At 40.3% G+C, this 27,178-nt stretch overlaps 1 protein-coding gene across 1 annotated transcript; it reads right to left on the bottom strand.

The window, feature by feature from the left end:
- Positions 1–26,737, bottom strand: sema3gb (sema domain, immunoglobulin domain (Ig), short basic domain, secreted, (semaphorin) 3Gb). Its single transcript, XM_062998341.1, has 17 exons — positions 26,626–26,737; positions 9,351–9,511; positions 9,177–9,239; positions 8,945–9,064; positions 8,742–8,835; positions 8,508–8,627; positions 6,837–6,982; positions 5,793–5,907; positions 5,636–5,705; positions 3,946–4,090; positions 3,533–3,755; positions 3,359–3,447; positions 3,225–3,266; positions 2,154–2,311; positions 1,760–1,827; positions 702–829; positions 1–509 (listed from the first exon to the last, which is right to left on the bottom strand). The coding sequence occupies exons 1-17, from the start codon at positions 26,735–26,737 to the stop codon at positions 102–104; spliced, it is 2,262 nt and encodes a 753-aa protein (XP_062854411.1). The 3' UTR covers positions 1–101.
- Positions 26,738–27,178: the final 441 nt, after the last annotated feature.

Genomic DNA, 27,178 nt, shown 5'->3' with positions numbered 1-27,178 from the left:
ATGAACTTTTAATTAGTTTAAAAACAGTCTTTCACCTATCCTGCTCACAAAAGGAACGTGACCAAAAAGTGACTCTGCTAATATTTACAGTTAGAACTTATTCACTGAACCTGCAGCTCCTCAGCTTCCTGCCTCTCCGTGTGCCTGCGGTTAGTGCGCTTGGGCTTGTGGGGCTGGTTCCAGTAGGACTGGCAGTATTGGTTGATCAGTGTCACTTCAGGCTGTGGGTGGAGCTGGGAAATGGGTGGAGGGGTTTGGTGTGGGGATGGTAAAGGAGGTGGGTGGGGCTCCTGATCATGCTGGTGATGACGCTCAGGTTCGGAGGGGCCGTCCGGGGCTGTCAGGGCCTCCACAATCTCACGGTCAAGGATGCGCAGTGCCACACGCGCCACCGTGTGCTTGAAATTGTTTTCTGTCGCCTGACAGTGGTAGAGGCCAGCGTCTGATTGGCTGAGAGATTTGAGCAGGATGCCATGAGCTGTCTTTAGGACCTCTTTATCACGGCTGAGCTGTAAAGTTTGCAGAATTGATATATAGATATGACAAAGGAAATTCCCATCACTTCAACTAATTAAATCTTATTTATAGCTTATAAATGCGACAACATTTAAGATTAACACATTGATTTACTATTACAAGGCAACCAAAATGACATGTATAACTAAAGATTTGTAGAAAGAATGAAAACATTAAAGTCTTACTGCTTTGCGTCTGCCGTCCTTTTGATACATCCACTTTACCGTAGCCTGAGGAGACCTAGGCTGGCATTCCAAAAATGTGCTGCTGCCCTCCACGCCAAACTGCACAGTCTCTCTCAGACGCTTCTCTACTGAGAGAGAAGAAAACATTAGCAGCTGAATATTCTTTGTGAATTTTTTCTATTTATAGATTTTTAGTAGTTGCTGACTGAAGACTGTTTTTCTAGGAGGGAGATGCTAACATGAAGCCCTAACTAACAACATGGGACAGTGGCAGCCTAGTGGGTTAAGCTTTGGGCTATCAATCAAAAGTTTGATGCTTGAATCTTAGCTATGCCAAGCAGCCACTATTGGGCACTTGTACAGCGCCTCTTTGCTCCAGAGGCGCTGTACAATTTCTGACCCCAGCTTCCAAACAAGCTGTGATATGTGGAAAAGAATTTAATTAATTAAAACAATAATCTGTTATTTGTTAATTTTCTTGGACTTTTATTGAACATTTATGACCAAATTAATTGTATTTTGTAAATAGGAGCAAATGTTGAATTTGATACTTTCAACAAACTGAGGTCAGGGCTCTGTGGCCAAGCTTTTCTTCATGTCTTTATAGATCTTGTTTTGTGCACAGGGGTACAGCCATGCTAAAACAGGAAAGGCCCACCCTTTAACATATGCAGCAAAGTTGGAAGCATATAATTTCCTTTGAAAATTGATTTAATACACCTGTTAGTAATTGTTGGGGCTGAAACCAACAAATTTAGAAATTAGTAGGGATGCCCCAATACCTTTGTCCATATAATGTGCATTTACCTGATACACAATATTTTTGTAAGAGAACCTGTTTGATATTTGTTAGCTCAATGTTAAATTTGCATGTGAATATGTGACACATATCCTTCTAATGCCAGTAACTATTTCAAAGACTCAAATTTAGTCAAAAGTAAGATTTAATTGACACAAGTTGAAATTGCAATATCCTAGCACTATACAACAAGGAAAGAACCCAAGATGATGTGTTTGCATCACAATTTGAATTTAAATGTTAATGAAGGCAAACATACCTTTAGAGTTGAAGCCCCTGCACTGACGTAATGGGTCTCCATGTTTGATGTCCTGTCTCCTGCTTCTCCTAATGAATCATTCAGAAGCATTTACTATAATGGCTACAATTGCTCATAAAATGCACATAAAACATTTGAACAAATATATCAACATTCAGTCAATGTCTGCTTTAATGCCTGGCTGAATGGTAGGAAACACCCTGAACAGGTAAACAGTCCGTCACAGGGCAAACACACACACGCACACACATTCACAACTAAGTTCCAATATTAGTAGCTCCAATTCTTGATGTTAGGCGACAAACTCACCAAACCTTTGTGCCATGCAACATATAAACATGCACACTTAATATCAGATGAATGTGAACGTGCATGTGAAGAAACGTGAGCAGACCTCTTAGTGGCGGGAGTGAAAGCGGAGCAGCTTTCTCCGTCCCAGGCACAGTAGGGGTCTCTAGCCAGGCAGCAGTCTGAACAGGCTTTTCCATACGCATCACATCGGTGCAGAGATACCTGGGTAAGGCCTCGCTCTGATGACACGTACAGCTGTTGCTGTGAGGTATAAAAATATATATTTCAGAATTATATTTCTTAAACTAGATTCTACATTTTATAATTTAAGTAAAAGTAAAAAAGTTTTGAATACAAACAATATTTAAACATGACATGACTCAATTAATTTTGACAAGTGTAAAACAGTATGTTTATTAATAATAAGCAACAACTAATTAGCAATTTAGCTTTATGTACTGTTTAGTATTTAAGCTAATATATAGACTTATGGCTAAAAATATGTGGACACCCTTCCTAATTATTGAGTGTTTTATCCACACCTATTCCTTCCTCCTATATTCAGTCTAAAAAATATATATTTTATTGCATCTTGTGTTGACATCTTGTGTTTTATGCTTTTTTTCCCCTATTTTTCTCCCAGTATAGTCATATCCAATTATTTGATCACATTTCGCCTCTATTGCTGCAGACCTGCGCTCCTGACCGAGAGCTGCAACCATCACATGTCCACTTCGACATGTGTGCAGTTCCGACCGCTTCTTTTCACCTGCGCAAGGCAGGTTCATATGGGGATCCGGATCGTACACACACGGAGAGTCGCACACCGATCTCCATAATCCCCCGTCTCATTGTGCAGGCGCCATCAATCAGCCAGAAGAGGCCATAATTGCAGCAGTTATGAGGAAACCCTGTTCAGCCATTGTCCCATCATGTACAGACACACACATTGCCCGTTGTGTTTAGGTACTCGGCCAGCTGATAGCAGAGCTGAGATTTGTACTACTGTAGAGAGCTTGAGGTGAGCTAGCATGTTTTATTGCCAGCCAAGCACCCGGAATGCTTTCCTGTTGCAGCATATTAATATTACTATGCTTTATTTATACGTTCAGCCATATAGTGTATGATAATGTGTTTTTATAATCGAATTAAATAAATAAATAAACAAACGTACCCTTTTATTGGAAATCTTCAAAGTTTTTACTGGTGCTGGAGTCTGAAAAGCATCAGATTTGTATTTAGCTGTTTTGTTTAACGTCAGTTATCAGCATAAACATTTCATAATGAATGTCATTATAATTGGATTACCCTGAAAACTTCCACTTCTTCAAGAATAAGCTCCTCTGTTGTGCTGGTATCTTTGGGCAGAACAATCACTTTTTGAACCGTTCCTTTGTCTAATAAATACAATAGGGTAAAAATGAGTTTCAAATCAAACATTCTACTTAATATTTATCAGGTACAGATAAATTAGAAACTTACCTGTTCCCAGAAAGAGCACCTCGTATCTCCCATCCACAGCATCCACCATGTCCACAGCAATGGTGGTGAAACGATAATCCACTCCGGATCGCACCACCAGGGGGCGCTTGTGTGTTGGGTATATGGGATGGTACATTAGAGGGTGAGCCCGCACAAAGTTCACAGCTTCTTCAGAGAAGGATTTGGTGCTGTGGAGACCAGGAGTAAATGTTCCTCCAGGGCACTAAGTTAAGCCAAAGAGAGACCATTAATCTTAAAGGAAATTGCATAGTAACCATTTAAAAGCTAAAATAAAAAGGTAAAAATGCAATACTTCTGCAGTCCTGCATTATAAAGGGTTAATCTATTTTATAATGGTTGTGATGGATAATATCATTAAGTTTTTGGGTCCAACTTTCCACGTTATCACTTACTGTTCCTGGCCGAGGGTAAGGGATTTTTCCAGTGTAAGGAGTCCACTGATAGTTGTGCCCATGTTTATGAGAGAAGGGCCCATTAAAGACGTTTCTGATGTCAGACATGGAGTACACACACACTGCTGATCCTTTAAACACAGAGCTAAAGACAGAGAGAAATGTAAAAAGAATCTTGTTATTAATTTACTTTATAAAGCATTCTTTTTACAATCTGAAATAAAAAAATGGCAAAGGTTTGCAGTATATCAAGAAGAACATAAAATTACACCATTTTCACTATGCCACTGTCTAATAAAAAACAGTATGAATATTTACATTTACATTTTCAGCATTTAGCAGACGCTTACATAGTAAACACTACCTTACTCTAGTTTAAGTAAACAACAGTCCAAGAATACAAATCTGCTAAAACCCTGTTAGAACCAAAGTTAGTGGGGTTTTTTAAGTACATGTCAGCTTAAGTGCTTAGTAAAGAGGTGATGAAGGTTTTTAATCGTCTTTTGAGAACAGCAAGAAGATGTTCGGACAGACAAGGAAAGCTCGTTCCACCACTTGGGTGCCAGTACAGAGAAGAGCCTTGATGCTTGTCTTCCTCGAGACCTGGGTGGAGAATCAAGTCGAACGAGACTAGTGGCTCGGAGGTTGCGTGGTACAGAGTGAGGTTTAATTAGACCTCGAAGGTAACTTGGGGCTGGTCCATTTTTGGCTTTGTAGGCAAGCACCAGTGTTTTAAACTGAATGCGTGCAGCTACAGGAAGCCAGTGAAGAGAACACAGCAGTGGGGTGATGTGGCGGTGTTTAGGTTGGTTAAAAACCAGGTGAGCAGCTGCATTTTGAATGAGCTGCAAGGGTTTAATAGTGGACATAGGAGCACCTGCCAGGAGTGAGATTACAAGTGACTGGACAAGAATCTAAATGGCTTTCCTGGAGAGAAATGGATGAATCTTCCTGATGTTGTAGAGGAGGAACCGGCATCTTGTCATGTAGTACAGTTCTATTAATTTATTTATTCATTCATTTATTCCCGCCGAAAAAAAGTGTACACACATATCCACAAGCTACACGTTACGGATTGTGGGAGAGTTAGGCAAGATTCAAATTCAGCACAGATTCAGCACAAAATCTCAGCCGTGGTGGGATACTGTGTTTTACTGCTGCACCACCTGATCACCCTGAAATTCTGTTATTTACAATTTTCATTTGATCATTTAGCTGGCATGCTCAATAAGTAAAATATGTAATGTATTAAATCAATAATTTACATTTAAAACTGTTATTAAACTATTTAAGACTATGTTTAAATGCTCAAATACAAAATGCATGTTTACTGTAGAGTGAAACTAACTTGGTTTGCTAAGTTTGCTTTCTAAATGTTGAATTACTATTACTAGAATTAAATGTGCTCTAAACTCATAATTTAAATTTACAGCATTTAGCAGACACTTTTATTCAAAGCGACTTACAATTATGATTGAAGCCAATTTTGAGCAATTGAGGGTTAAGGGCCCAACAGTGGCAACTTAACAGTGTTGAGGCTTGAACCAGCAACCTTCTGATTACTGGTTCAGTACTCTAACCGCTGAGCTACCACTGGCATTACCACCATATAGAATATAGAATAAAATAGTAGAACATCAACATCCTCAACAAGTTACACAACCAACAATCTGAACTGACAACGACGTACCCAGCAGTGGAGAACAGAGCGTACACAGTGGGATTGCGCTCATCATTAGTCCTCTGAATAAAGACATCCCCTAAAAATAAACAAATACATTTAAGTCAGAAAAGAAACTTACATTATTGTATTGCTGCTAAGAGAAAAGTAAACAAGTGTTTATTACTTAGTTCATCAAAGTAAGTTTCAACCCCATCAGAGCCGATTACGGAGCAGACCAGACGAGCCTTCAGGAAAGTTGTCCACTTATTTACCAGGGACCTTTGTCCTCCATCATCATTCTATCAGAAGTCAAAAATACGTAATAGAGGACAGTGTCAACTTTGAATTAAATGTAGAATAACATAACAAAATAACAGCAACGTGGTTCTTTGTTTTGATTCACGTTTCAGGTCACTATCTATGCAGAATTGTGTGTTGTATGTTCTTCCCATGTCTACATTGGTTTCCTCAAGGTACTTTGGTTTGCTCCAAACTTCTGCAACCCACTTTACGAGCTATGTTACAATTCCATTCCCTTATATATTATAAAAAATAATTATAATAAATGTAATAGTAGCATTTGTAGTAGAAGTAATGTTGTCTTTTGTTTTGTTGTCGGCATCATTTAGGTTAATTAATCCAGTTTCCTTTTTTTTATATATTTTTATTTATGCATTTTCTCCCCTTTTTATCCCAACTTTTAGCATATCCAATTACCCACTGACACATGCCCCCTCCGACACATGTGCAGTAGCCGACTGCATCTTTTCACCCACACAAGCGAGTTCATATGTGGATCAGCTTTGTGTACGGAGAGTCACACCCTGATCAACACATTATCCCTTGACTCTGTTCAGACGCCATCAATCAGCCAGCAGAGGTCATAATTGCATCAGTTATGAGGTCCCTATCCAGCTCTCCACCCTGTGTGAACAACAAGCCAATCATTGTTCATGTAGGCGCCCAGCCCAGCTGGATGACAGAGCTAAGTTTCGAACCGATGAGTTCGAAATGTCAGCTCTGGTGTGCTAGCGTGTTTTACCGCTGAGTGCCCCTTAATCCAGTTTTTAAAAATGTGTCTTGTAATTAGCTTTACAAGGAAGTGTTCAACGTTATTAATGATGATTTTGTAATGGTTAACAGGGTTGACATCATTTAGCACTGTCCCTTAAATTAAGCGCAGGTTGTCCCAGCGGTCCTAATTCTAAATAATAATAAAGGTTCTTACCAGACAGACTCTGCCCACCCTGGCTAACACACTGGGGGTGCTGCCACCTGCTGCATCCAAACTCTTTTCCCGAAAGAAGAAATATAGCTTGTCATCATTCTTTTCTGTACTATCTGGAATCTTCTGTATCTTCACAAACACAGGCTCTAAGAAATAAAGTATAAAGACAGAAAGGTAAGTTTTCATATACATTTCAAAACACTACTAATATTATTGGATTGTTATATATTGATATTGTTGGATTGTTGGAAGCCTCTGTGTGAGACTTCAGTCTGTGTTAACATAATTTTATTTTATTTATTTATTATTTGACCTCACAGTAAAGCACATGGTCAGCAACAATACTTAGATTGTAAGATCTGACTGGTGTTAGGGGTGTAAGAGGGTGTGTTCTAAATGTAAGCCAAATTAAACAACATTACACCACCAGCGGCAGCTTGAACTGTTAACACACTGCATGTTGGGTCTACAGATTCATGCTGTTTATTCCAAATTCTGTCCTTCCATGCACATAGTAACAGAACTTAAGATCCAGTTTCAGCAAACCTGTGCCCACTGTAGCCTCAACATCCCGTTCTTGTCTGACAGAAGTAAAGCTCGAGTTTGTGGTGTAGCCAGTCTGTCTTACAAGAGCAGAACCACTGCATGCAATGCAACGTGTTTGGCAGGAGACCCATGAAACAAAGAGGAAGGCAACAAACAAAAGAGCACTTGGGTACAACTCCGACAGCTACTCGGCACCTGCATGGTACAACTCAAATGCTCACCCACAAACCAAACAGTGACTAAAGAACACAGGAAAATGCCACAACACCCATGGGGAAACTGAGAACTGAAAGATGTCCATGGCAACTCAAGAAAAACAAGAAAGCCTCTTACGTTCATTGAGTTTCTGAAAATAAGAGCTAGTAAGAGAAAGGAAGAGCAAAGACTCAGCCTTGAGCTGAGTCCCTGGTACACTTTTAATGTGTTTCCCCAGGTATAGCAACAAACGCTAATAAAGTGCAGAGAATGCTTTGAAGTGTAGTTCAAAGAGAACCGTGGTGCACTTTATTAGCATTTTTTGCTATACCTGTACACTCCCTCACCCCCGCCTGCTGGCTGGTGTCATCACACAGGTCTATAGCTTTTCTTTATAAGGAAGCAGGAAGGAAGAGTTCATACCCAACTTTAATAAATTTTTTTGGACAGGGTGTCCGCAAATATGCTCAGGCTCATTTAAGAGCCTTATTAATAAAACATCAAACAATTAAGCTAAAATAGTAAGTCAGCTGTATTATAAACACAAGCAAATAAAAATTTATCATATTTTACGTAAGGACAATTGTCAATTTAATAATAAAAAAAACCCAATTTATTCAATTTGTTTTAATTTATATTAAAATTTAAATCTGGAAACAAAATGCAATTGTAAGAATTTTTTTTGGTCATTCTGACAGAGAGAGACCCATATCCGGCTTAGTCTCGCCCACCTGAACAACCGGCCAATCGTTGTTCATGTGGCCGCTCAGCCTTCAGCCGGCAAGGCAGAGCTGAGATTCGATACAATGTATTCGAGATCCCAGTCTGGTTGCAGCGTGTGTTTTTACCGCTGTGCCACCTGAGCGGCCAATTGTAAGAATTTTTGGTCCCACTGACACCCTGGGTGAAAACATTCCTGTCAAATCCTACCATTGAGCCATCGAGAGTCATATTGTTCTGTCCTCACAGCAGGCCTGTCTCCTAGAGTCCTGAAGATAGCTGGATCTGTGCCCATGAAGTCCACATGCACTCCAGCATACAGGTTCCCATCTGGCAAATAAGGACAAGGGTGTGGAGAAAGAAATGAATCAAGGCTAATGAAGCTTGACTCTACCATAACAGCTCATTTGTTCTGAACTTCAGAGAGTGGGGAAGAGGACTCACTGATAAGAGCGGCTGCGTTTTCCTGCCGTGGGTCATAGGGAGACTTTCCTTTACCAGAGTCCACGTAGCCAGGTACCAGTCGAAAGAGGTATTCCTAAACACACACATACACAGGAAAAACAAGCAGGCCTTGAATGTGAATATACTGTGAAGATAAGCAATTATTTAAAAATGGCTATGCTATATTTATAAGCTGCATGCACCTCAGCTCTCCAGCCTCTGTTTATGAAGGTGCAAATGGGTTTGTACGCTCCAGTGCCACACGTGTACAGATGAGTCCTGTTCCACGGCTCAATCAGGCGCACAAAGTTGGCACACTCTCCCTGCATTGGGAAAGAAAAGACAAGCATGTATTCATCCTGCAAAAATATTTAGCTAATTCTTTAACCACACATGGAAAGATGGTCCAGACCCAAACACGTCACAGAAACTTACATGCCCTCCTTTCCCTGCCATCTTGCACTCAGATTTTCTCTGGGTAGTAGCAGGCCAGTGGATCTAAAATCAAACTCTGAATTATTTACTGTAATATTTATTAATGTGAAAGCACAGTAAACCATGCATGTAAAAAAAACCAGACAACCAAACATAAACTGCAGTGTATCTCACAATGAGAGGCTCCTTGTTGATGTTCTGCATGTCCAGCGAGACTACATATTCACAGCTACCCAGGTAAAGACGACCCTGGTCCTGATCCATATGGAGTATCCGGTAGTCGCTGGTGTTAAAGGAGAAGCTGAATGGCCGAATGGTCCTCGTTTCCAGAAGCTCTGCGGGATGGGTGATAGAGCAGATGTCAGTTTTTGGCTGTTTTAAACCCAGTAATATTAAGGCGGTGAGGAAACTTTAGATCCTATCACCAGTACTAATTATTTTTGTTTCATACAGCACACAGCTGAATGCCCATCCCCACTCTGATTGAGGAGAACGAAGCTAACCCACGCCCCCTCCAACACGTGGGCAGCAGCCAAATGCATTTTGTCACCTACACTTTGACCAGTGCAATGCGGATCAGCACTGTGTACGGAGAGACACACCCTGACAGCACTCTTTTCCCATCTCTGTGCAGGCAACATCAATCAGCCAGCAGATGTCGTGATTGCATTAGTTATGAGAGAGACCCTATCCGGCTTTTAATATCCCACCCCATCTGAAAAACAGGCCAATCATTGTTCATGTGGCCGCTCAGACCAGCCGTCAGGCAGAGCTAAGATTCGATACGATGTATTCGAGATCCCAGCTCTGGTGTTCAGCATGTGTTTTATCGCTGCGCCACCTGAGCAGCAGTGAACCTCAAAATTCTAAACATGTTCTGTACATCTAACAGTTAAGGTACTGAACTATTAATCAAAAGGTCACTGGTTCAAGCCCCACCACTGCCGGGTTGCCACCGTTGGGCCCTTGAGCAAGGCTCTTAACAATCAATTGCTTAGACAATGTACTGTCACCGTGCTGTAAGTCACTTTGGATAAAAGCATCAGCTAAATGCCGTAAATGTATCAGACTGACTGAAACTACCACCTTTTCAGAAACATGGGGGTAACACGAGTACAGTCCTGAAGCAACTCACATTCATAAAGCTTCTCAGATTCAGGAAGCAGCTCAGGAACAGAAAGCTGATCTAAAAGCTGTGTTTGGACCCGGGATTAGTAAGAACACGAGAAGAATCTGTTCTTACATCAGCATGCTTAGGCCGAGGATCAAAGGCTTTAATCTTCTGCATACAGATGTGGCGTCATTTCTCACTGTCATACAGCAGGTGGCAGTAACCTCAGAGCTATTCTGTTTCCCTGTCTGTGCCGTTCCTGCCTCGTCTCTAGTGTTGAGTGGGAACAGGGGACCGGAGCAGGTGCAGAGATGAAAGATGAGTTCAGCTGTCTGAGCATGCTTAATGGCTACGTCGTAAATGTCTCTTATCGTCCCTGTTCCTGTTCTTATAACTTCTCCTACACTAATGCTTTAAAGTAAATATTTTTATAACATGACATTATCAAAAAGCTTTGCATTGAGAAAGACAGGACAGTTCTACACGGCACATAGATATCATGTGACAAGGGGTCAGTCATGACAGGAAACAAAAAAGACCAAGACAGGAAGACAGATAGCTGGAAGGTGGGGTTGAGGGGCAAGCTGGTTGACTTTAGATATAAATCTGCACTTATGAGGAGGTGCCGACATCGTTGCCCTCTATTAGAACAAGTGGAAGTGCACGTTTAGCACAGGGAAAGGGTGACACAGACCAGACCTATAAATTACTTTACGCTAGCCTCATACCATGCTGCACTTTGATCTCAGAGGATTGCTGAACTTCCTCCAAAATAATAACTCAACCAGGGTAGACTCTATATAAACTGAAATAGAACAAGTGCTAGTAGTGAGAAGGTCACACTCATACACCCACTTCTGTTTGTTGTCCTGAGCTCAAATCAAGAAATCCGTACACTGACTGGAACGTTGCAATTCACTATTGTGACACGGTATGGCCAAAAGTAAGTGGACACCTGTCTGTGACCTTGTTGGACATGCTATTCCAAAATCATAGCATTAAAATATAAATGTAATTAAAGGAGAAAAAAACTTTTCTGCAGATTTAAAATTTACAAAGGGCCACAAAGATGTTTCACAATACTGGGTGGAAAGGGTATTTTGAATTGGTAATGTACAGTATATACAACAATGTGTTAAGACAAATAAAGGAACTACACACCAGTATCAAACCTCCAGCTGGGAGAAAGAGAGTGTTTCAGTAAACAAATGGTCTCCTAACTGAATATACATTTAACTCAATGTGTAGTATTTGATTTAAGACACATCACACAGCTTTAATATACACCGATCAGCCATAACATTAAAACCACCTCCTTGTTTCTACACTCACTGTCCATTTTATTAGCTCCACTTACCATATAGAAGCACTTTGTAGTTCTACAATTACTGACTGTAGACCATTTGTTTCTCTGCATGCATTGTTAGTGCCCTTTCATGCTGTTTTTCAATGGTCAGGACTCTCCCAGGACCACCACAGAGCAGGTATTATTTAGGTGGTGGATTATTCTCAGCACTGCAGTGACACTGACATGGTGCTGGTATGAGTGGATAAGACACAGCAGCGCTGATGGAGTTTTTAAACACCTCACTGTCACTGCTGGACTGAGAATAGTCCACCAACCAAAAATATATCCAGCCAACAGCGCCCCGTAGGCAGCATCCTGTGACCACTGATGAAGGTCTAGAAGATGACCAACTCAAACAGCAGCAATAGATGAGCGATCAACTCTGACTTTACATCTACAAGGTGGACCAACTAGGTAGGAGTGTCTAATAGAGTGGACAGTGAGTGGACACGGTATTTAAAAACTCCAGCAGCGCTGCTGCATCTGATCCACTCATACCAGCACAACACACACTAACACACCACCACCATGTCAGTGTCACTGCAGTGCTGAGAATAATTCCCCACCTAAATAATACCTGCTCTGTGGTGGTCCTGTGGGGGTCCTGACCACTGAAGAACAGGGTGAACGCAGGCTAAAAAAGCATGCAGAGAAACAGATGGACTACAGTCAGTAATTGTGGAGCTGATAAAATGGACAGTGAGTGTAGAAACAAGGAGGTGGTTTTAATGTTATGTTATGTAATGTTATGTTATTAAGATGAATAAATTATGGCATAGTCCGCTTAGTATTTTAGTGATCTTATCAAACTAATAAGTTTGTAGTTTCATGTATTACTTTCAAAATTTTAAATACTGACATTGTAATCAAATGGTTCTATGCTCTTTTTTTTAAAGAGACAATAAAACCCTTTCAGGCTACCATATATAAAACATGTTTTAACTTGAGATGCATTAAGATGCATTTTGGGTCATTTTATAATCACATTATGGTACCACGAATCATAATGGCATTAAATTGCATTTAAAATCTCACATGTAAAATTGTAAAGTTATTCCACATATGTGGTCATGCTTAGTGCTCTAAATAGGTAGTTATGTGTGCCGCTGATGTGTACGTAAGTGTGCATGTGCGTGTCCCCCTCTGGCAGCTGTATGGGTGATCCTCTAGCCATGTACAGAATCTCACCAGGCCCAGGGTACAGGGTTAGTCTGGGATTCCAAATTGCTCACGGCATTCTGGAGCCATAGAGCTATTCTGAGACTTCCTCTCATCCCTATCCAAAAGGATTTATCCCCAAGACCCTCTAGCTTTGGGTAGGGGAAGGGCATGAGGACAAGCTTTTTCAGGAGCACATTTCTGGTTGCCTACAAAGAACAGCCCAAACTGCCCAGGTCTTCTGAGGACTGAGGCATGGATAGTAACATTTGTAAATACAGTAGTGAAAAATCTTTTAAGAAATACTAAATTTTTTTCTAACATAGTTTTTACTACGGGAAAGTAAGGAATACACTATAAAAAGCTAGTTTTTATATACACCGACCAGCCATAACATTAAAACCACCTCCTTGTTTCTACACTCATTGTTAGTTTTATCAGCTCCGCTTACCATATAGAAGCACTTTGTAGTTCTACAATTACTGACTGTATTCCATCTGTCTTTCCACATGCTTTGTTGGCCCTCTTTCATGCTGTTCTTCAATGGTTAGGACCCCCACAGGACCACCACAGAGTAGGTATTATTTGACCTACAGTGACACTGACATGGTGGTGGTGTGTTAGTGTGTGTCGTGCTGGTATGAGTGGATCAGACACAGAAATGCTGATGGAGTTTTTAAACACCTCACTGTCACCGCTGGACTGAGAATAGTCCACCAACCAAAAAAATATCCAGCCAACAGCGCCACGTGGGCAGCGCCCTGTGACCACTGATGAAGGTCTAGAAGATGACCAACTCAAACAGCAGCAACAGATGAGCGCTCGTCTCTGACTTTACATCTACAAAGTGGACCAACTAGGTAGGAGTGTCTAATAGAGTGGACAGTGAGTGGACACAGTCTGTGTCTGATTCACTCATACCACCACAACACACACTAACACACCACCACCTTGTCAGTGTCACTGCAGTGCTGAGAATGATCCACCACCCAAATAATACCTGCTCTGTGGTGGTCCTGACCATTGAAGAACAGGGTAAAAGCAGGCTAAAAAAGTATGTAGAGAAACAAATGTACTACAGTCAGTAATTGTAGAACTACAAAGTGCTCCTATATGGTAAGTGGAGCTGATAAAATGGACAGTGAGTGTAGAAACAAAGAGGTGGTTTTATTGTTATGGCTGATCAGTGTATGACTGTAACAATATTCTAGGTCAGACGGCATATTTTTATGCAATACAAATACAAAAACAAAATGCACCAATTAGGTTCAATTGACTCCAAGATACTTCAGTTTTGTCAGATACTATTTTAAGCATTTAATTAAGGTCTAGACCTGCTATCCCACCAGAAGCAATGTGACCAGTGGTGAACCTACATAAGACATGCAAGGCCAACAAATAGTCGTCTTTGTTTGAAAAACCTTAGGCAATATAATGCTTTCTGTGTAAATTTAGTGTAAAGAACTGCTGTTGTCTAAATACCAATGCTTTTTGTAGTCCCTAAATAGGTAATTTATTTTCATGCATTTTTTCCTTAGTCTACCCATAAAAATTAACTTTCACTGACACCTGTCTTACCTTTGACTCCTGGATTCTCCTAGTCAGCTAAGTACACAATCAGGTATCCAATTACAAAGCTGATGCACTTCACAGACAGAAGGCATTATTAAACTGTCTGCAGATCTGTGACCACTGACCCCACACATTACACGCCATTGCACATGATCTTAAGCTAATATCAGTAATAATAACGACACCTTAGAAAGTCATTCCATTTGCACAGAAAGCTAAAGCAATCTGGTTTAGTCATTCGTAGCTGGTGTGTGAACTTTATATCATGTGAATACAAAGGAAGGGATGACTTCAGAGGTTCCTTCTTCTGATGATTTTGGCAGAACTCATCAACCATTAAGGAGCCTTGAGTCAGGTTCAAAGATTTAATGAAATTGTGTTGAAAAAATAGCCTTCATTTTAAAGTCACAGAGGTAATGAATGCATGAAAAAAACATTTGGCCTATGAGAAACTAAATCTGCTTATAAAAAACTAAACTAAACACAGAACTGTATGTGTTGATGGACAAAAAAAAAATGTTTATCTTTGCATCTGGTAGTAGATATTTATTAGGCAGGAACTAAGGGATTAGAGGTAGGCTCATTTACTTACTTAATGTACTAACTGGCTTTAACTTCGGTTACTATGAGTGTTGGTTGGTGCGTGTGAGTACTAATCTGTGTCAAGGTTAAATCCACAGCCAAAAGCTGGTGTAATGCAATTCATTTCTTGAGAACAAAAGTGGTCACATTTTCCACTCACTGTTTTTTATGCTGAAGGTTCAGGCTTCATAAAGCCGAGCTCCCTCAGAGCTCCCAAACTCTACACACATTTCAGCACAAAAGGTACATAATGTTAAAACAGTGGTGATAACGTGTAGAGATTGTACATTAATCCAGAAAGCTAGAAGTTATTTGGACTTTGATTATGGGAAAATTTAGTTCACCTGGAACTATAATAACCAGTTGGAGGTGACTCATTCTTGGAGCAGGGTGAAGGAAATGTAACACATGCTCCAGGACAAAGCTAACCATTTTTTTTTGCTAAACAGCATAGTGTTTCCTCAGGTTTTATAAATAACATTTTACAGTACACTTTGTTACTCATTATGTGGATTTCATAAGGATCCATTGTTTCTAATACTAATTTGCAAACCAAACCACAACTTTTAAATACCACACCCCATATCCAGAATTACTAGAGCTTAGTGTGTGTAAGAAAACATGAAAATGTGTAACCAAGAAAATGTGCAAACTGGATTACCAATAACATGACATTCTTGTTCTTTAAAATAAAAGAAAAATACATTTTGTTAATTTTGTAACTTTTTCCCAATAAGCTTTAGTAAAGGGTGCAAAATACAAAGTAATGTGCAAGATATGGATCAAACTTTATTGTGTAGTGGATTTGATTTAAAATGCATATCATTACTATTTTGCTAATTAGTTTATTCTTAATAACCCATAATAATGAATTAAAAAACATTTTTAAGTATTTTAAGTGTTAATAATTAAAAATAAAAAACTGAAATCTACTATTCCCAACCTTATTTACACCCTTTATTCATTACTTTATAGTGTAGAGTCCCTGTGCAAATATTTACAGCTGCAAGTGTCTCTACACAGTTTATTTCAGTTAATTCCACTATAAATAACAGATCTTCTTAAGTTCCATCAGACTGAATAATGATTTCCATTATCAGGTCTTTTCACAGATATTTAGCCACAACACAAGTGTTGTATTGACTGTATGCTTTGGGTTACTGTCATGTTGAAAGGTGAACTCTGGAGCGGGTTTTCTTTAAGGATGTTCTTGTCACTTGGCTTCATTAATATATCCCTTAATTCATACCAGTCTCATGTCCCTGATAGTAAGAAGTTCAGGGATGGTATTAGTAGTGCCTGTTTTTAGCCAGACATACTGCTTGCTGTTCTGCACAGTGTTAATTTTTTTCTTATTAGAGCAGAGTCCCTCCCCCCTTATTAACTAAAAACAAGTATATATATGTTCTTACAGACTGTTTTTATCAGGCATAATAAATTTGGCCTTATTTAGACCCACAGAATAGAAAAGATACATTTACTGCACTGCAAGCAGATTTAGACTGTTTAAAAGATTCTAAAAACATTCCATGTCTGTAAGTTTCCTTTAGATATTGCCAGGTTGAGTCTAGTCTAAACTCCAGGTACGAGTTTCAGTTACAGTTTCCCCATCATAACCTGTACCAGCCACTTCAGCAGTTTTGTCAGGAAGGGAAGGCAATAAAGCATCTTTGGTCTTGTATCATTAATCTTAAATTATATTTTAAATTATTTATACATTTTTATATAGTATTATTTTTACTCTGACATACCAAGTCTTATAAGAAATGAGCATAACCTTTTGTTGTGTTATTAGCTTTCCAACACTAAGCTGTAATATTTTCAAATATTATCAGCACTCTGGATTGAATTATTGGCAGTTGGCCAGTAGACATGGCTGCAGGCCAGAACACATGAATGGCATCAAATCCCCTGAAAGATTGAACTGTATACAGCACTTATAACAATTTAACACTGAAACAATGGAGCTGATTTTGGTCAATGGTATGTTTTACAAGAGGGGAATTGTGGTGTATTTCATTTGTGTGGAATTTCTCCAGGTTTCTCTTGGGAAGTGCAGTAATTAGAAACAGGCCAGTGGCACTGACCTGCCTAGTTGTTACTGTTTCTCCACTGCTCATGTTAAATTTTCCAATTATGGAAATAAAATAGCAGAAATAGAACTGATAGCCAGTTACAACATCTCAAATTGGTATTACATCATTACATTTAATCTAATATTAGCATTAGCTCATAGTAACTATATCATGACAAAGTGCATAAAACTTTTATTGTTATGCTGACAGACATACAGTATGTGACCCCACACCTGTTTTAGCTCTTTGTCAAAAGCCATGATCAAACCAGCTGTTTTTAGTAACCCCTGGAAAAAACTAAGCATGTGGTGGGTAAAAACATTGGACAAGACATCAGTCCTTCACATCCATTACACCCAAAAATTTAGTAGCCATAAGTAAGTAGAGACTCCGGTTCCATGAGATGAGACCATATTCATTAATGGAACCCTTTAATATGTAATTAAGTATTTTTATTTTGTCACAATTGACCTCATCAATTAAATCATTCTTTATTTTAAGGCACAACAAGCCTACTCTGACATCATAATGTCAAAATAACAGAAAGAACAATTCCCATACTGATATTTTTGACATCATTGCTGCGTCATTATTTGATTTGCCTTTTTAATATTATTTAATTGTGTTTATTTTTTATTAACAGCTGTTGAATTTATTCTTCACTATGGCACATTTTAAGTTGGGTTGAAAACTACATTTAAAAAGCAGACTTTTAAACTGGTGGTGACATTGCTGTGCAGTTTTTTTAGCTTTCTAAGCTTTCTTCCTCTATAAATGACTCCTACTGTAGCAGTTTTTCACTGTGGATCACCCACACTGTTGTTTTACATCAATAACAAAAATGTCTTTGTTTAATAAAGGTAAAGAAGCTTCTAGATGTTTCTATTCTAATGTATTAATTAATATACATTTTTAATGTATGAATAAAGGTCAGACGAACTTTAGTTAATCAATTTTGGACATGGAGAATGGAAAGGTTGAGGAGACCTGGGGCTGGATGGCACCAGTTGAAGCTAGGTCTATGTGTGTGTGGCATACAGAAGCAGGTTGCTGGCGTCAGGTGCCTGCATGCTCCGGGGGGCTTCCCTATGCTCAGCTAAACACAGCAACCACACAGTCTAATAATACACTGGCAACGGCACAAGCCTATCCTGTTTCCCAGAACAGGGATCTGTTTCACTGTCACCTACGCACACAATACCTTCGGAATATGTTCATGACTAACCTCACCCACACTCACACACACACACACCCCACACCCAGCAGATTCACACATAGTGTACGCATACAAAGCCACATAAACTTCTTACACATGTACTGTAGACTAACATGAAGATTCCCTAGCTATACACACACACAGCAAACACACACAAAAGTTCACACATATGAAACCCCCTGTACTTTTTTACACACATACTCAAATGAAGATTCCTTAGCTGCATGCGCACATGCACACACAAACACACATACAGCAAGTACACACAAAGTGCAACCTATACTATAACACAAGAATATACTATACTTTTTTACACACATATTTTTTGTAGACTCACATGAACCTCCCCCAGCTGCATACACACACACACACACACACACACACACACACAGGCAGACACACACCTTTCTCATCCTTCTCTCTGTCTCACACTCCATTCTTGCCTCTGGGCTGCTCATCAGTTTTCTTTTTCATTTCCCTCCCACTATTCCTCTACCATATTTATCTTCTTTTTCTGTTGCCCTGTCCTCTTTTTGCACACTGTTCCCATCCCTAACCCTTTCTCTGCTCACCCAATTTATCCCACTGTTTTTCTGTCTTTGTATTCTGTAACGTATTTTCATTGTTCTTAAAATCTGTGCTTCAAAAATGTTGCTGCTTTTTACAAATAAACCATAATTATTATTTTCCATGAACCATCTATAACTCCTAAATCATTGATTTTCTTCCAATGTAGCATAGTCAATTTGTCTTCTGCTGCTGGGAGATCCTTGATTGCCCCTCCTCCGACCCTTTTTCACCTGTGCACTCTGCACAGGCACCTCTCTATCTGCCAATCAGGGTCCTTACACAGTGTTTGAAGTAGTCCAGAACCACATAGTCCAGAACCGTGTCTGCTGCAGGCACTGCCAGTTATGCCCGCTAGAAGGCGCCCAGCAGTTTCGAACTGAGGAGTTCAGAATCTCTGCACTGGTGTGCTAGCGGAATATCCTGCTGCGCCACCTGGGTGCAATATAGTGTTATATTTGAGGACTGAACAATTAGGTAGTTGAAAGTTTGGATTTTTAATTTTTTTTAACTAGACATTTTAAATGTAATTTAAATCACATTATACATATGTTGCCCTATCATGGCATATACATGTAAATATGAATAATATTAAATATTATATTTTTCATGTAGCGCTTGGTTGGCACTGCGTTCTATTATGCTTGTCCACCCAAGCCCTAAGATTTGGATTCAACTCTTAGCGGTGCTATTGGCTTTTCGATGGATTGGCATCCTGATCCTGTCCAGGAGATTCCTGCCTTGCGTTTACTGTTTTTCAGTGACCTGCCTTGACCCTGACCAGGATAAGGTGGTAAATGAAAATAAAAAAAATAATATTTTTCATAAAGCCATATTTTGGTCATTGTGAGCATATGTTAAACAAATAATCTGACCCTTTAGGATTCAGATCATGTTAATTCAAATTTAAGGTTATCACAAATCTAATTAATCTGTATGAATATTGTAAAAATTAATGAAAGCTACAGTGATATCCACTTATTTCTTTCTTTATGTATTTATTAGGATTTTAACATCATGTTTTACACTTTTGATTACATTCATGACAGGAACGGTAGTTACTCATTACACAAGGTTCATCAGTTCACAAGGTTATATTGAACACAGTCATGGACAATTTAGTATCTCCAATTTACCTCACTTGCATGTCTTTGGACTGTGGGAGGAAACCGGAGCACCTTGAGTAAACCCACACAGACACGGGGAGAACATGCAGGACCTTCTTGATCGAACCCAGGACCTTCTTGCTGTGAGGCTACAGTACTACCCACTTAGCCACCGTGCCGTAATATCCACTTAAACTCTAATCTTTTACCCAAAACCTTTTGATTCTATTCTTTGACATTAGAATTAATGTATTTGTAATCTTATTTATTAAAAAGGTTAATTTATTAATGATCTGAATTACACACTTAAATATGATAATTCAAAACAAAGCTTAAGAAATAATTATATAAAAACATTTTTTTACATTATGATACCAGAAAGAATAAGGGTCTAAACTTAACAACACTTTCTCAAAACATGTTTTTAATGTAAATGTAAAATAGATTTTGTCTCGAGTAGATCATAAATAACGTAATGAATCAATTCCAATCAGTTTTAAGTTTTAAGCTAATATGAAGTAACATGCACTCTTTCACTGACAACAAGTGAAATGTAAATTAATGATTTGGTTTTCATTATTTTCAAAAGAATGCAATTTGTTGTTTTCTTTATTTCCTGTCTGCTTTAAAACTTTAAGATTTCTTCATGCAATTTTAGATGGAAAATGTTACAATCCTGCAGAGGTTAACATCTCTGCTTTTTATTTATTTAGCTTAACTTTCCTATTCTTCTTCATCTCTCCTTTGGTCTAGGGTTACATGTGAGGGCCAGTATTCTGGGAGCAGGATGACACATTAAGCCACTGTCCTGTCTGCTCTCTTGGCGAAGTGACAGCAGGTTTTGCATTCAATTCCAACATGAGGGCAGTAAGAGAGAGAGAGAGAGAGAGAGAGAGAGAGAGAGAGAGAGAGAGAGTGTGAGAGATAGAAAGATGATGAAAAAGTCATGCAGTGCAAAGACAGCCATTGCGCTTTAGATTTATATGTGTGTGTGTGTGTGTGTGTGTGTGTGTGTGTGTGTGTGTGTTTTCATTATTGTTTCTAAGAACTAGTCATATATTCCGGTCGCTATTTGACCCGTTGGCTGTCGATCTAGTGTCAGATGCACCACAAGCAGTTGTACAAATGCGTCTCCATTTAGCTGAGCCAAATGTAACTTAATTGAAGCAAACATTACTGCTTCAGAGAATAAGATGCACCATTATTCATCACCTCTTTGTCCGTAAACAGACCGTGTAGTGCTAAATTCTAATGCCATTGTGAGAGAGGTTTCAACATCAAACGATCCTCTCTCTGCAGGACTCTCTTTGTGCCCCACCGTGACATGTCAACATGCAGGGGGATGATGGGTAGTCACTTCTCTAGAGCATTAATTGGGCGATGAGGCAAGCTGGTGCTACACTCTGCCAGAGAAAGAAAGAGTGAAAGAAAGTGGGCACCGAGGAGTGAATATAGAGGGAAAAGCCTGTCATATTGCAAGACTATTGCAACAGATAGTAGTTGTGAAATACTTGATGCATGATTAATACAATTCTTTTAAACATAAAATGAAATTATAATAAAGACCAGGTTTGAATGTACTGCAGATGTTTATACAGTAGATTTAGGCATAATTAATGGAAGATGACAACTCACAAGCAGTGTTAGAAGACAGTTAGTAGATAATGGTACACAAACCTACCAGCAGTCACAGAAGCATAACTTTTGGCATTTTGGGTTGAAGTTTTGGGCTGTGTTAGCTCAGAAGTTAAGGTACTGGAATAGCAATCAGAAAGCTGCCAGTTCAAGCCCACCACTGCCAAGTTGTCAGTGGCATAACTAGGAGCTCATGAGCCCCAAAGCAAAACAATTTTTTGGGCCCCCTCAACAAATTTCATACTGGTCTAGTAACGTTAAGCAGGTTACACAGATTCCCAAAACCCCTTGCTGTGCACCCACTGTGTATTTTGTTATTCGTTATTTCGTTATTTTAATATTTTACTTAACAAAAATATTGTCGTGTTTTTACTTTCGTTATCGTCGCACTTTACCGCTAGCATTAACCACTTGCTACTGTACAGGGTCAGCTCACCTAGCCGCTGCGAGTGCTGCTCGTCCGGTCGGGGATGCTACGGGTCTTTTGCTGCGTGTGGTGGTGGAGGTTAGGGAATAAAGGCACACGACAAGGTAGAGTTCACTTCAACTGTTTAGTCAGAACTTCAATGAGCGTTACAACACTTTAGACTGCTTAGCTCCAGCACCCAGACTACCTATTGGGTTCAATGCTGGGGCCATACGGCGAGTCTCATATACAAAGCGTACTAACTGCAGAACGTCCGAACACACATGTATAAACCGGGTGCTGCATTCTGATTGGCTGAGCTGAATGTCACTCACATATCGGCGCTACAATATTGTAATATAATAACAACGACCTGGCGAGTGCAGCCTATGGGGGGGCAGTGCGGTGGGGGGTTGAGTTCATTTCGTGGAGGCCCCCCCCCCTCGTCATGGGCCCCAGTGCACCTGTTCCCCTTGCCCCCCGGTAGTTACGCCCCTGCAAGTTGTCACTATTGGGCCCATGATCAAGGCCCTTAACTCTCAATTACTCAAACTGTATTCGGTCACGACTTAAGTCGCTTTGGATAAAAGTGTCTCCGAAGTGCCACAAATGTAGTCTATCAAATTTTCCCAATCATAATACAGCTCAAAATGTCATACTGAGCATGTGCAGGTGTCTAAAGCCATGCTTACACGTTTACAGATATAGGCTTTGCCCGAAATTGCATACTTCCATACTGAACAGTACTCGAAAGTAGTATGTAATGGTAGTGTGTCCGAATATGTAGCTTACCTACTGTCTTACTCCAAACGGCCTTAGCGGAACCCTTTTTCACCCATGCACTCTGCACAGGCGCCTCTCTAGCTGCCAATCTGGGTCCTTACATAGTGTTTGAAGACCCCATCCGCATATTCCGGCCATCCCGCTTTAGCAGAGACATGTCTGCTGCAGGCACTGCCAATTATGCCCGCTAGATGGTGCCAAGCCGACTGGTGGCAAAGTTGAGTTTCGAACCAAGGAGTTCAGAATCTCGGAGCTGGTGTGCTAGCGAAATATCCCGCTAAGTGGATATATATTTAGCCTTTAGCATTAGTGTAGCCTTAGTCTTTAGCCAGGAGATCCATGTTTATAGTGTAGCTCACCCTAGGTGTTAACCTTGTTCCTTGTTCATAGTACCTGTGTGCCAGTTTTTACACAAAACCTGTCAATGTTCTTGGGTTAATTATCGTTGGTATATTACAGGGTAATTAAATAACATCAGCTAAATTAGATCCACCTCCTTCAGTGTAATTAGAATATAAGACTGTTACAATGACAAAATATAAGTTATATATTAGAGATGATGCTACAGTATTAGTGTTTTCTTTACCCGGATGATCTACTGCATGGGCAGCCATTTTTGAGTATGCAAACACTGCACACTGCGGTCCGATAATCTAATTCAACTGGAGCTGCAACAGTGATTGAAGCGGAAGAATAAAGATGGCAGAAAGCGAAGAGTCGTGGCCTTTTTGGCATGGTAAGACAAAAATCTCTGATTGCAGTCAAGGTGGGTATATATTGCTGCTCACGCCTCCTCTGACTCTAACTACGCCTTAGCGGAACCCTTTTTCACCTATGCACTCTGCACAGGTGCCTCTCTATCTGCCAATCAGGGTCCTTACACAGGGTTTGAAGACCACACCCCCATAGTCCGGTCATCCCGCCCTAGCAGAAACGTGTCTGCTGCAGGCACTGCCAATTAGATGGCTAGATGGCGCCCAGCTGAATGGTGGCAAAGCCAAGTTTCGAACCGAGGAGTTCAGAATCTCGGAGCTGGTGTGCTAGCGGAATATCCCGCTGCGCCACCTGGGCGCCATTGCTACACTTTATAACACTGTGTGATATTAAGTGGACTCAGTGTTAGATTATACAGTGAGCTTCTTTCACAACAGACCTGCGAATAAACCACCATGTCATCATCAATCAGCGCTTTCTAGATCTGTGCAAAACGGTGTTGCACAAACAAAAACAAGCCCTCTCAATCCTGCATAATGGTTGAAATGTTAGTTTAACTGGTCTACCTGGCTTTAATCAGCAGGTCTGCGCCTCATTTAGAGTTAATTCGGTTCAGCTGGAAAAGTTTCTTTAAATACACGCTTCATTGTCAGCTCATTTCTGGCTTCTCAATTTACCTGCGTTTTCTTTCTCTCTAAGGCCATTAAGGTCGGACTCGAGGACCGTTCTGGTTTTTCTCACTAGTCTTTTTTTCACTGGTGTTCTTTGATCTGGTTTCCAGGAACTTAGTTGGTGGCATGGTCTTTTTCTCTTGTGCTTATTTCTATGTGCATGTGTTGCAGGACAGAACCACCCATGTCGTGAGTTGGGTTCACTTTGCTACTCTTTGCAGCTGTGGGGCTTCACCTGATGCCACCATAATGAGGCGCACACCACCTTGTCACAGAAGAAGCCGGCTAGTACATTAATCCAGTGGATCTTAAACAGAATGGGCTGTTTATCAGCTAATGTGAACAGCTCTCTTTCTTTCTTACTTTAGCCTACAGTTTTGTCTCCCAGCTCAAAGCATGCAAACGTCCCCTTTATGGTTCATCTACCCCCTTCCAGCTGTTTTGGATGCTGCTGCAGCACAGTAGACACATGTCTCAAAACAACTCAGAATGATCTTTGACTTCTGAAAAAAGGTTCAGTAGAACTTTCCTTAGGAAAGGGTTCTGTAACAGGCCTACCTGCCATAGAGATCAGCAGAGGGCGTCGATTACAGTATCATGCACACCTGCCATGCCATTAGGGGCTGGCAGCAGCATTGAGGCGCAGTTGACTGTCAGTGCTAGTTCCTTTAATTGCTCTCTTGTGCCTCATTAAACAATAATTTGCTTTAGCTGATTTTTTCCCAATTGTCCTAGTTACGCTTGTATTACTCTTACTCTCTACTGATGCTGATCTCCACTTCTAATTGAGGAAAGCAAGACTGATACACGCCCCTTCAAGTCAAGTCAAGTCACGTGTGCAGTAGCTGACTGCATCTTTTCACCTGCACGAGGCGAGTTCATATGCGAATCAGCTTTGTGCACGGAGAGCCACACCCTGATCAACGCATTATTCCTCGACTCTGTGCAGGTGCCATCAACCAGTCAGCAGAGGTTGTAATTGCATCAGTTATGAGGTCCCTGTCTGGCTCCCCACCCTGTATGAACAACAGCCAATCTTGTTCATGTAGCCACCCTTCCCAGCCAAATGGCAGAGCCGACGAGTTCAAAATGTCAGTTCTGGTGCGCTAGCGTGTTTTATCGCTGTGCCACCTGAGCAGCCGTATATCATTGTTTATTAAATTATTTTATGCCCATGTAGGCAGCAAAATGCCCTGAATGAATCTGAAGATTCTCTCACTGTTACTAACTGAAAGAACTGCAGCTCCAACACAACTACAAACAAAACTTCAGCTGAAAGTGATCGATGTTTCCGGCATTAGATTGTTATGAAATTATTTCTTTACAGTTCTTGGGTTATTGCTGGGATATTACAGGGTAATAAAACAACATCAGCTAAATTAGATCCACCTCCTTCAGTCTGATTAGAACATAAGACTGTTACACTGACAAAATATAAATAAAGAGATGATGCTGGAGTATCAGTGTTCTCTTTTGCAGACACAATATCCATGTCAGTGCATTACTAGCAGCAACATCATTATAAAGACAAAACCACAAATATACACAGATAAGGCATAACATTATGACCAACTTCTTGTTTCTACACTCACTGTCCATTTGATCAGCTCCACTTACCATATAGAAGCACTTTGTAGTTCTACAATTACTGACTGTAGTCCATCTGTTTCTCTACATACTTTTTTAGCCTGCTTTCACCCTGTTCTTCAATGGTCAGAACCCCCACAGCACCAGCAGAGAGCAGGTATTATTAAGGTGGTGGATCATTCTCAGCACTGCAGTGACACTCACATGGTGGTGGTGTGTTAGTGTGTGTTGTGCTGGTATGAGTGGATAAGACACAGGAATGCTGATGGAGTTTTTAAACACCTCACTGTCCCTGCTGGACTGAGAATAGTCCACCAACCAAAAATATCCAGCCAACAGCGCCCCATGGGCAGCGTCCTGTGACCACTGATGAAGGTCTAGAAGATGACCAACTCAAACAGCAGCAATAGATGAGCGATCGTCTCTGACTTTACATCTACAAGGTGAACCAACTAGGTAGGAGTGTCTAATAGAGTGGACAGTGAGTGGACACGGTATTTAAAAACTCCAACAGCGCTGCTGTGTCTTATCCACTCATACAAGCACAACACACACTAACACATCAGCACCATGTCAGTATCACTGCAGTGCTGAGAATGATCCACCACCTAAATTATACCTGCTCTGTGGTGGTCCTGTGGGGGTCCTGACCATTGAAGAACAGGTTGAAAGCAGGTTAAAAAGGTATGCAGAGAAACAGATGGACTTTAGTCAGTAATTGTAGAACTACAAAGTGCTTCTGTATGGTAAGTGGAGCTGATAAAATGGACAGTGAGTGTAGAAACAAGGAGGTGGTTTTAATGTTATGGCTGATCAGTGTATATGTGTATAGGTGGAAGGCATATAAAAGGTAAGCCAAGGTCATTACAGTAATTCTCTTCTCTGCTGTATGAAATGTTAAACAGAAAACACACTCACCTTTGTAAGACAGATACACTCTGGGGGTCAGACGAGAGTTTCCATGGCAACTGTGCACACACACACTTAGGAAGAGGAGCAAGAGGGGGAGGAAGGCTCGGGTCGTCTCCATGGAAATGACAGCAGAGTTAACCTTTCTGAGACCTGCAAGGTAAAATGAGAAAAGTTAAAATGGGATGCCTGAAGTTCATGGCACTGACCCAAAAAAATTATAAAAAAATAAAAAAATAGAAGCAAGATTAGAACAAGTCCGGTTTAATACGTTTTCAAAAACCAACAGGCAGCATTAAGCAGGAACAGCTGGGTTAAAGGCTTCTGGTGTTTAGGAATTAACCTAACGAACACACCCTGAGACTCAGTGAACCAAATTACAGGTCATGCATGGGTCAGTGTTCATTTGCCTCACACAGCCTTTCGCTAGTTGGAAAGAGGATGTACATGCAAACCAAAAATGATAAAAAGCTTTAGCTACTAGTAGTTTGATTTCTATTCATGGTATTTTAGAGGGTTCACCAACTTTAAATATAACGTTTAAGGTAAATATAAATGTCCA

The sequence above is a fragment of the Trichomycterus rosablanca genome, chromosome 7 (genome assembly GCF_030014385.1).
Source record: "Trichomycterus rosablanca isolate fTriRos1 chromosome 7, fTriRos1.hap1, whole genome shotgun sequence".
NCBI lineage: Eukaryota > Metazoa > Chordata > Actinopteri > Siluriformes > Trichomycteridae > Trichomycterus > Trichomycterus rosablanca.
Note: the sequence above shows the minus strand (reverse complement) of the source record. Positions and strands in the feature narration are given on the sequence as shown.

Bases quoted from the DNA above. Each gene is read 5' to 3' on its own strand.
- sema3gb (XM_062998341.1), bottom strand. From the start codon at position 26,737: ATGGAGACGACCCGAGCCTTCCTCCCCCTCTTGCTCCTCTTCCTAAGT. The intron at 5,706-5,792 runs GTAATAAACACT...GTTTATTTTTAG, and splicing joins AACTTACTTTGATGAACTAA to GGGATGTCTTTATTCAGAGG. The intron at 1,828-2,153 runs GTCTGCTCACGT...ATGATTCATTAG, and splicing joins TTCACTCCCGCCACTAAGAG to GAGAAGCAGGAGACAGGACA.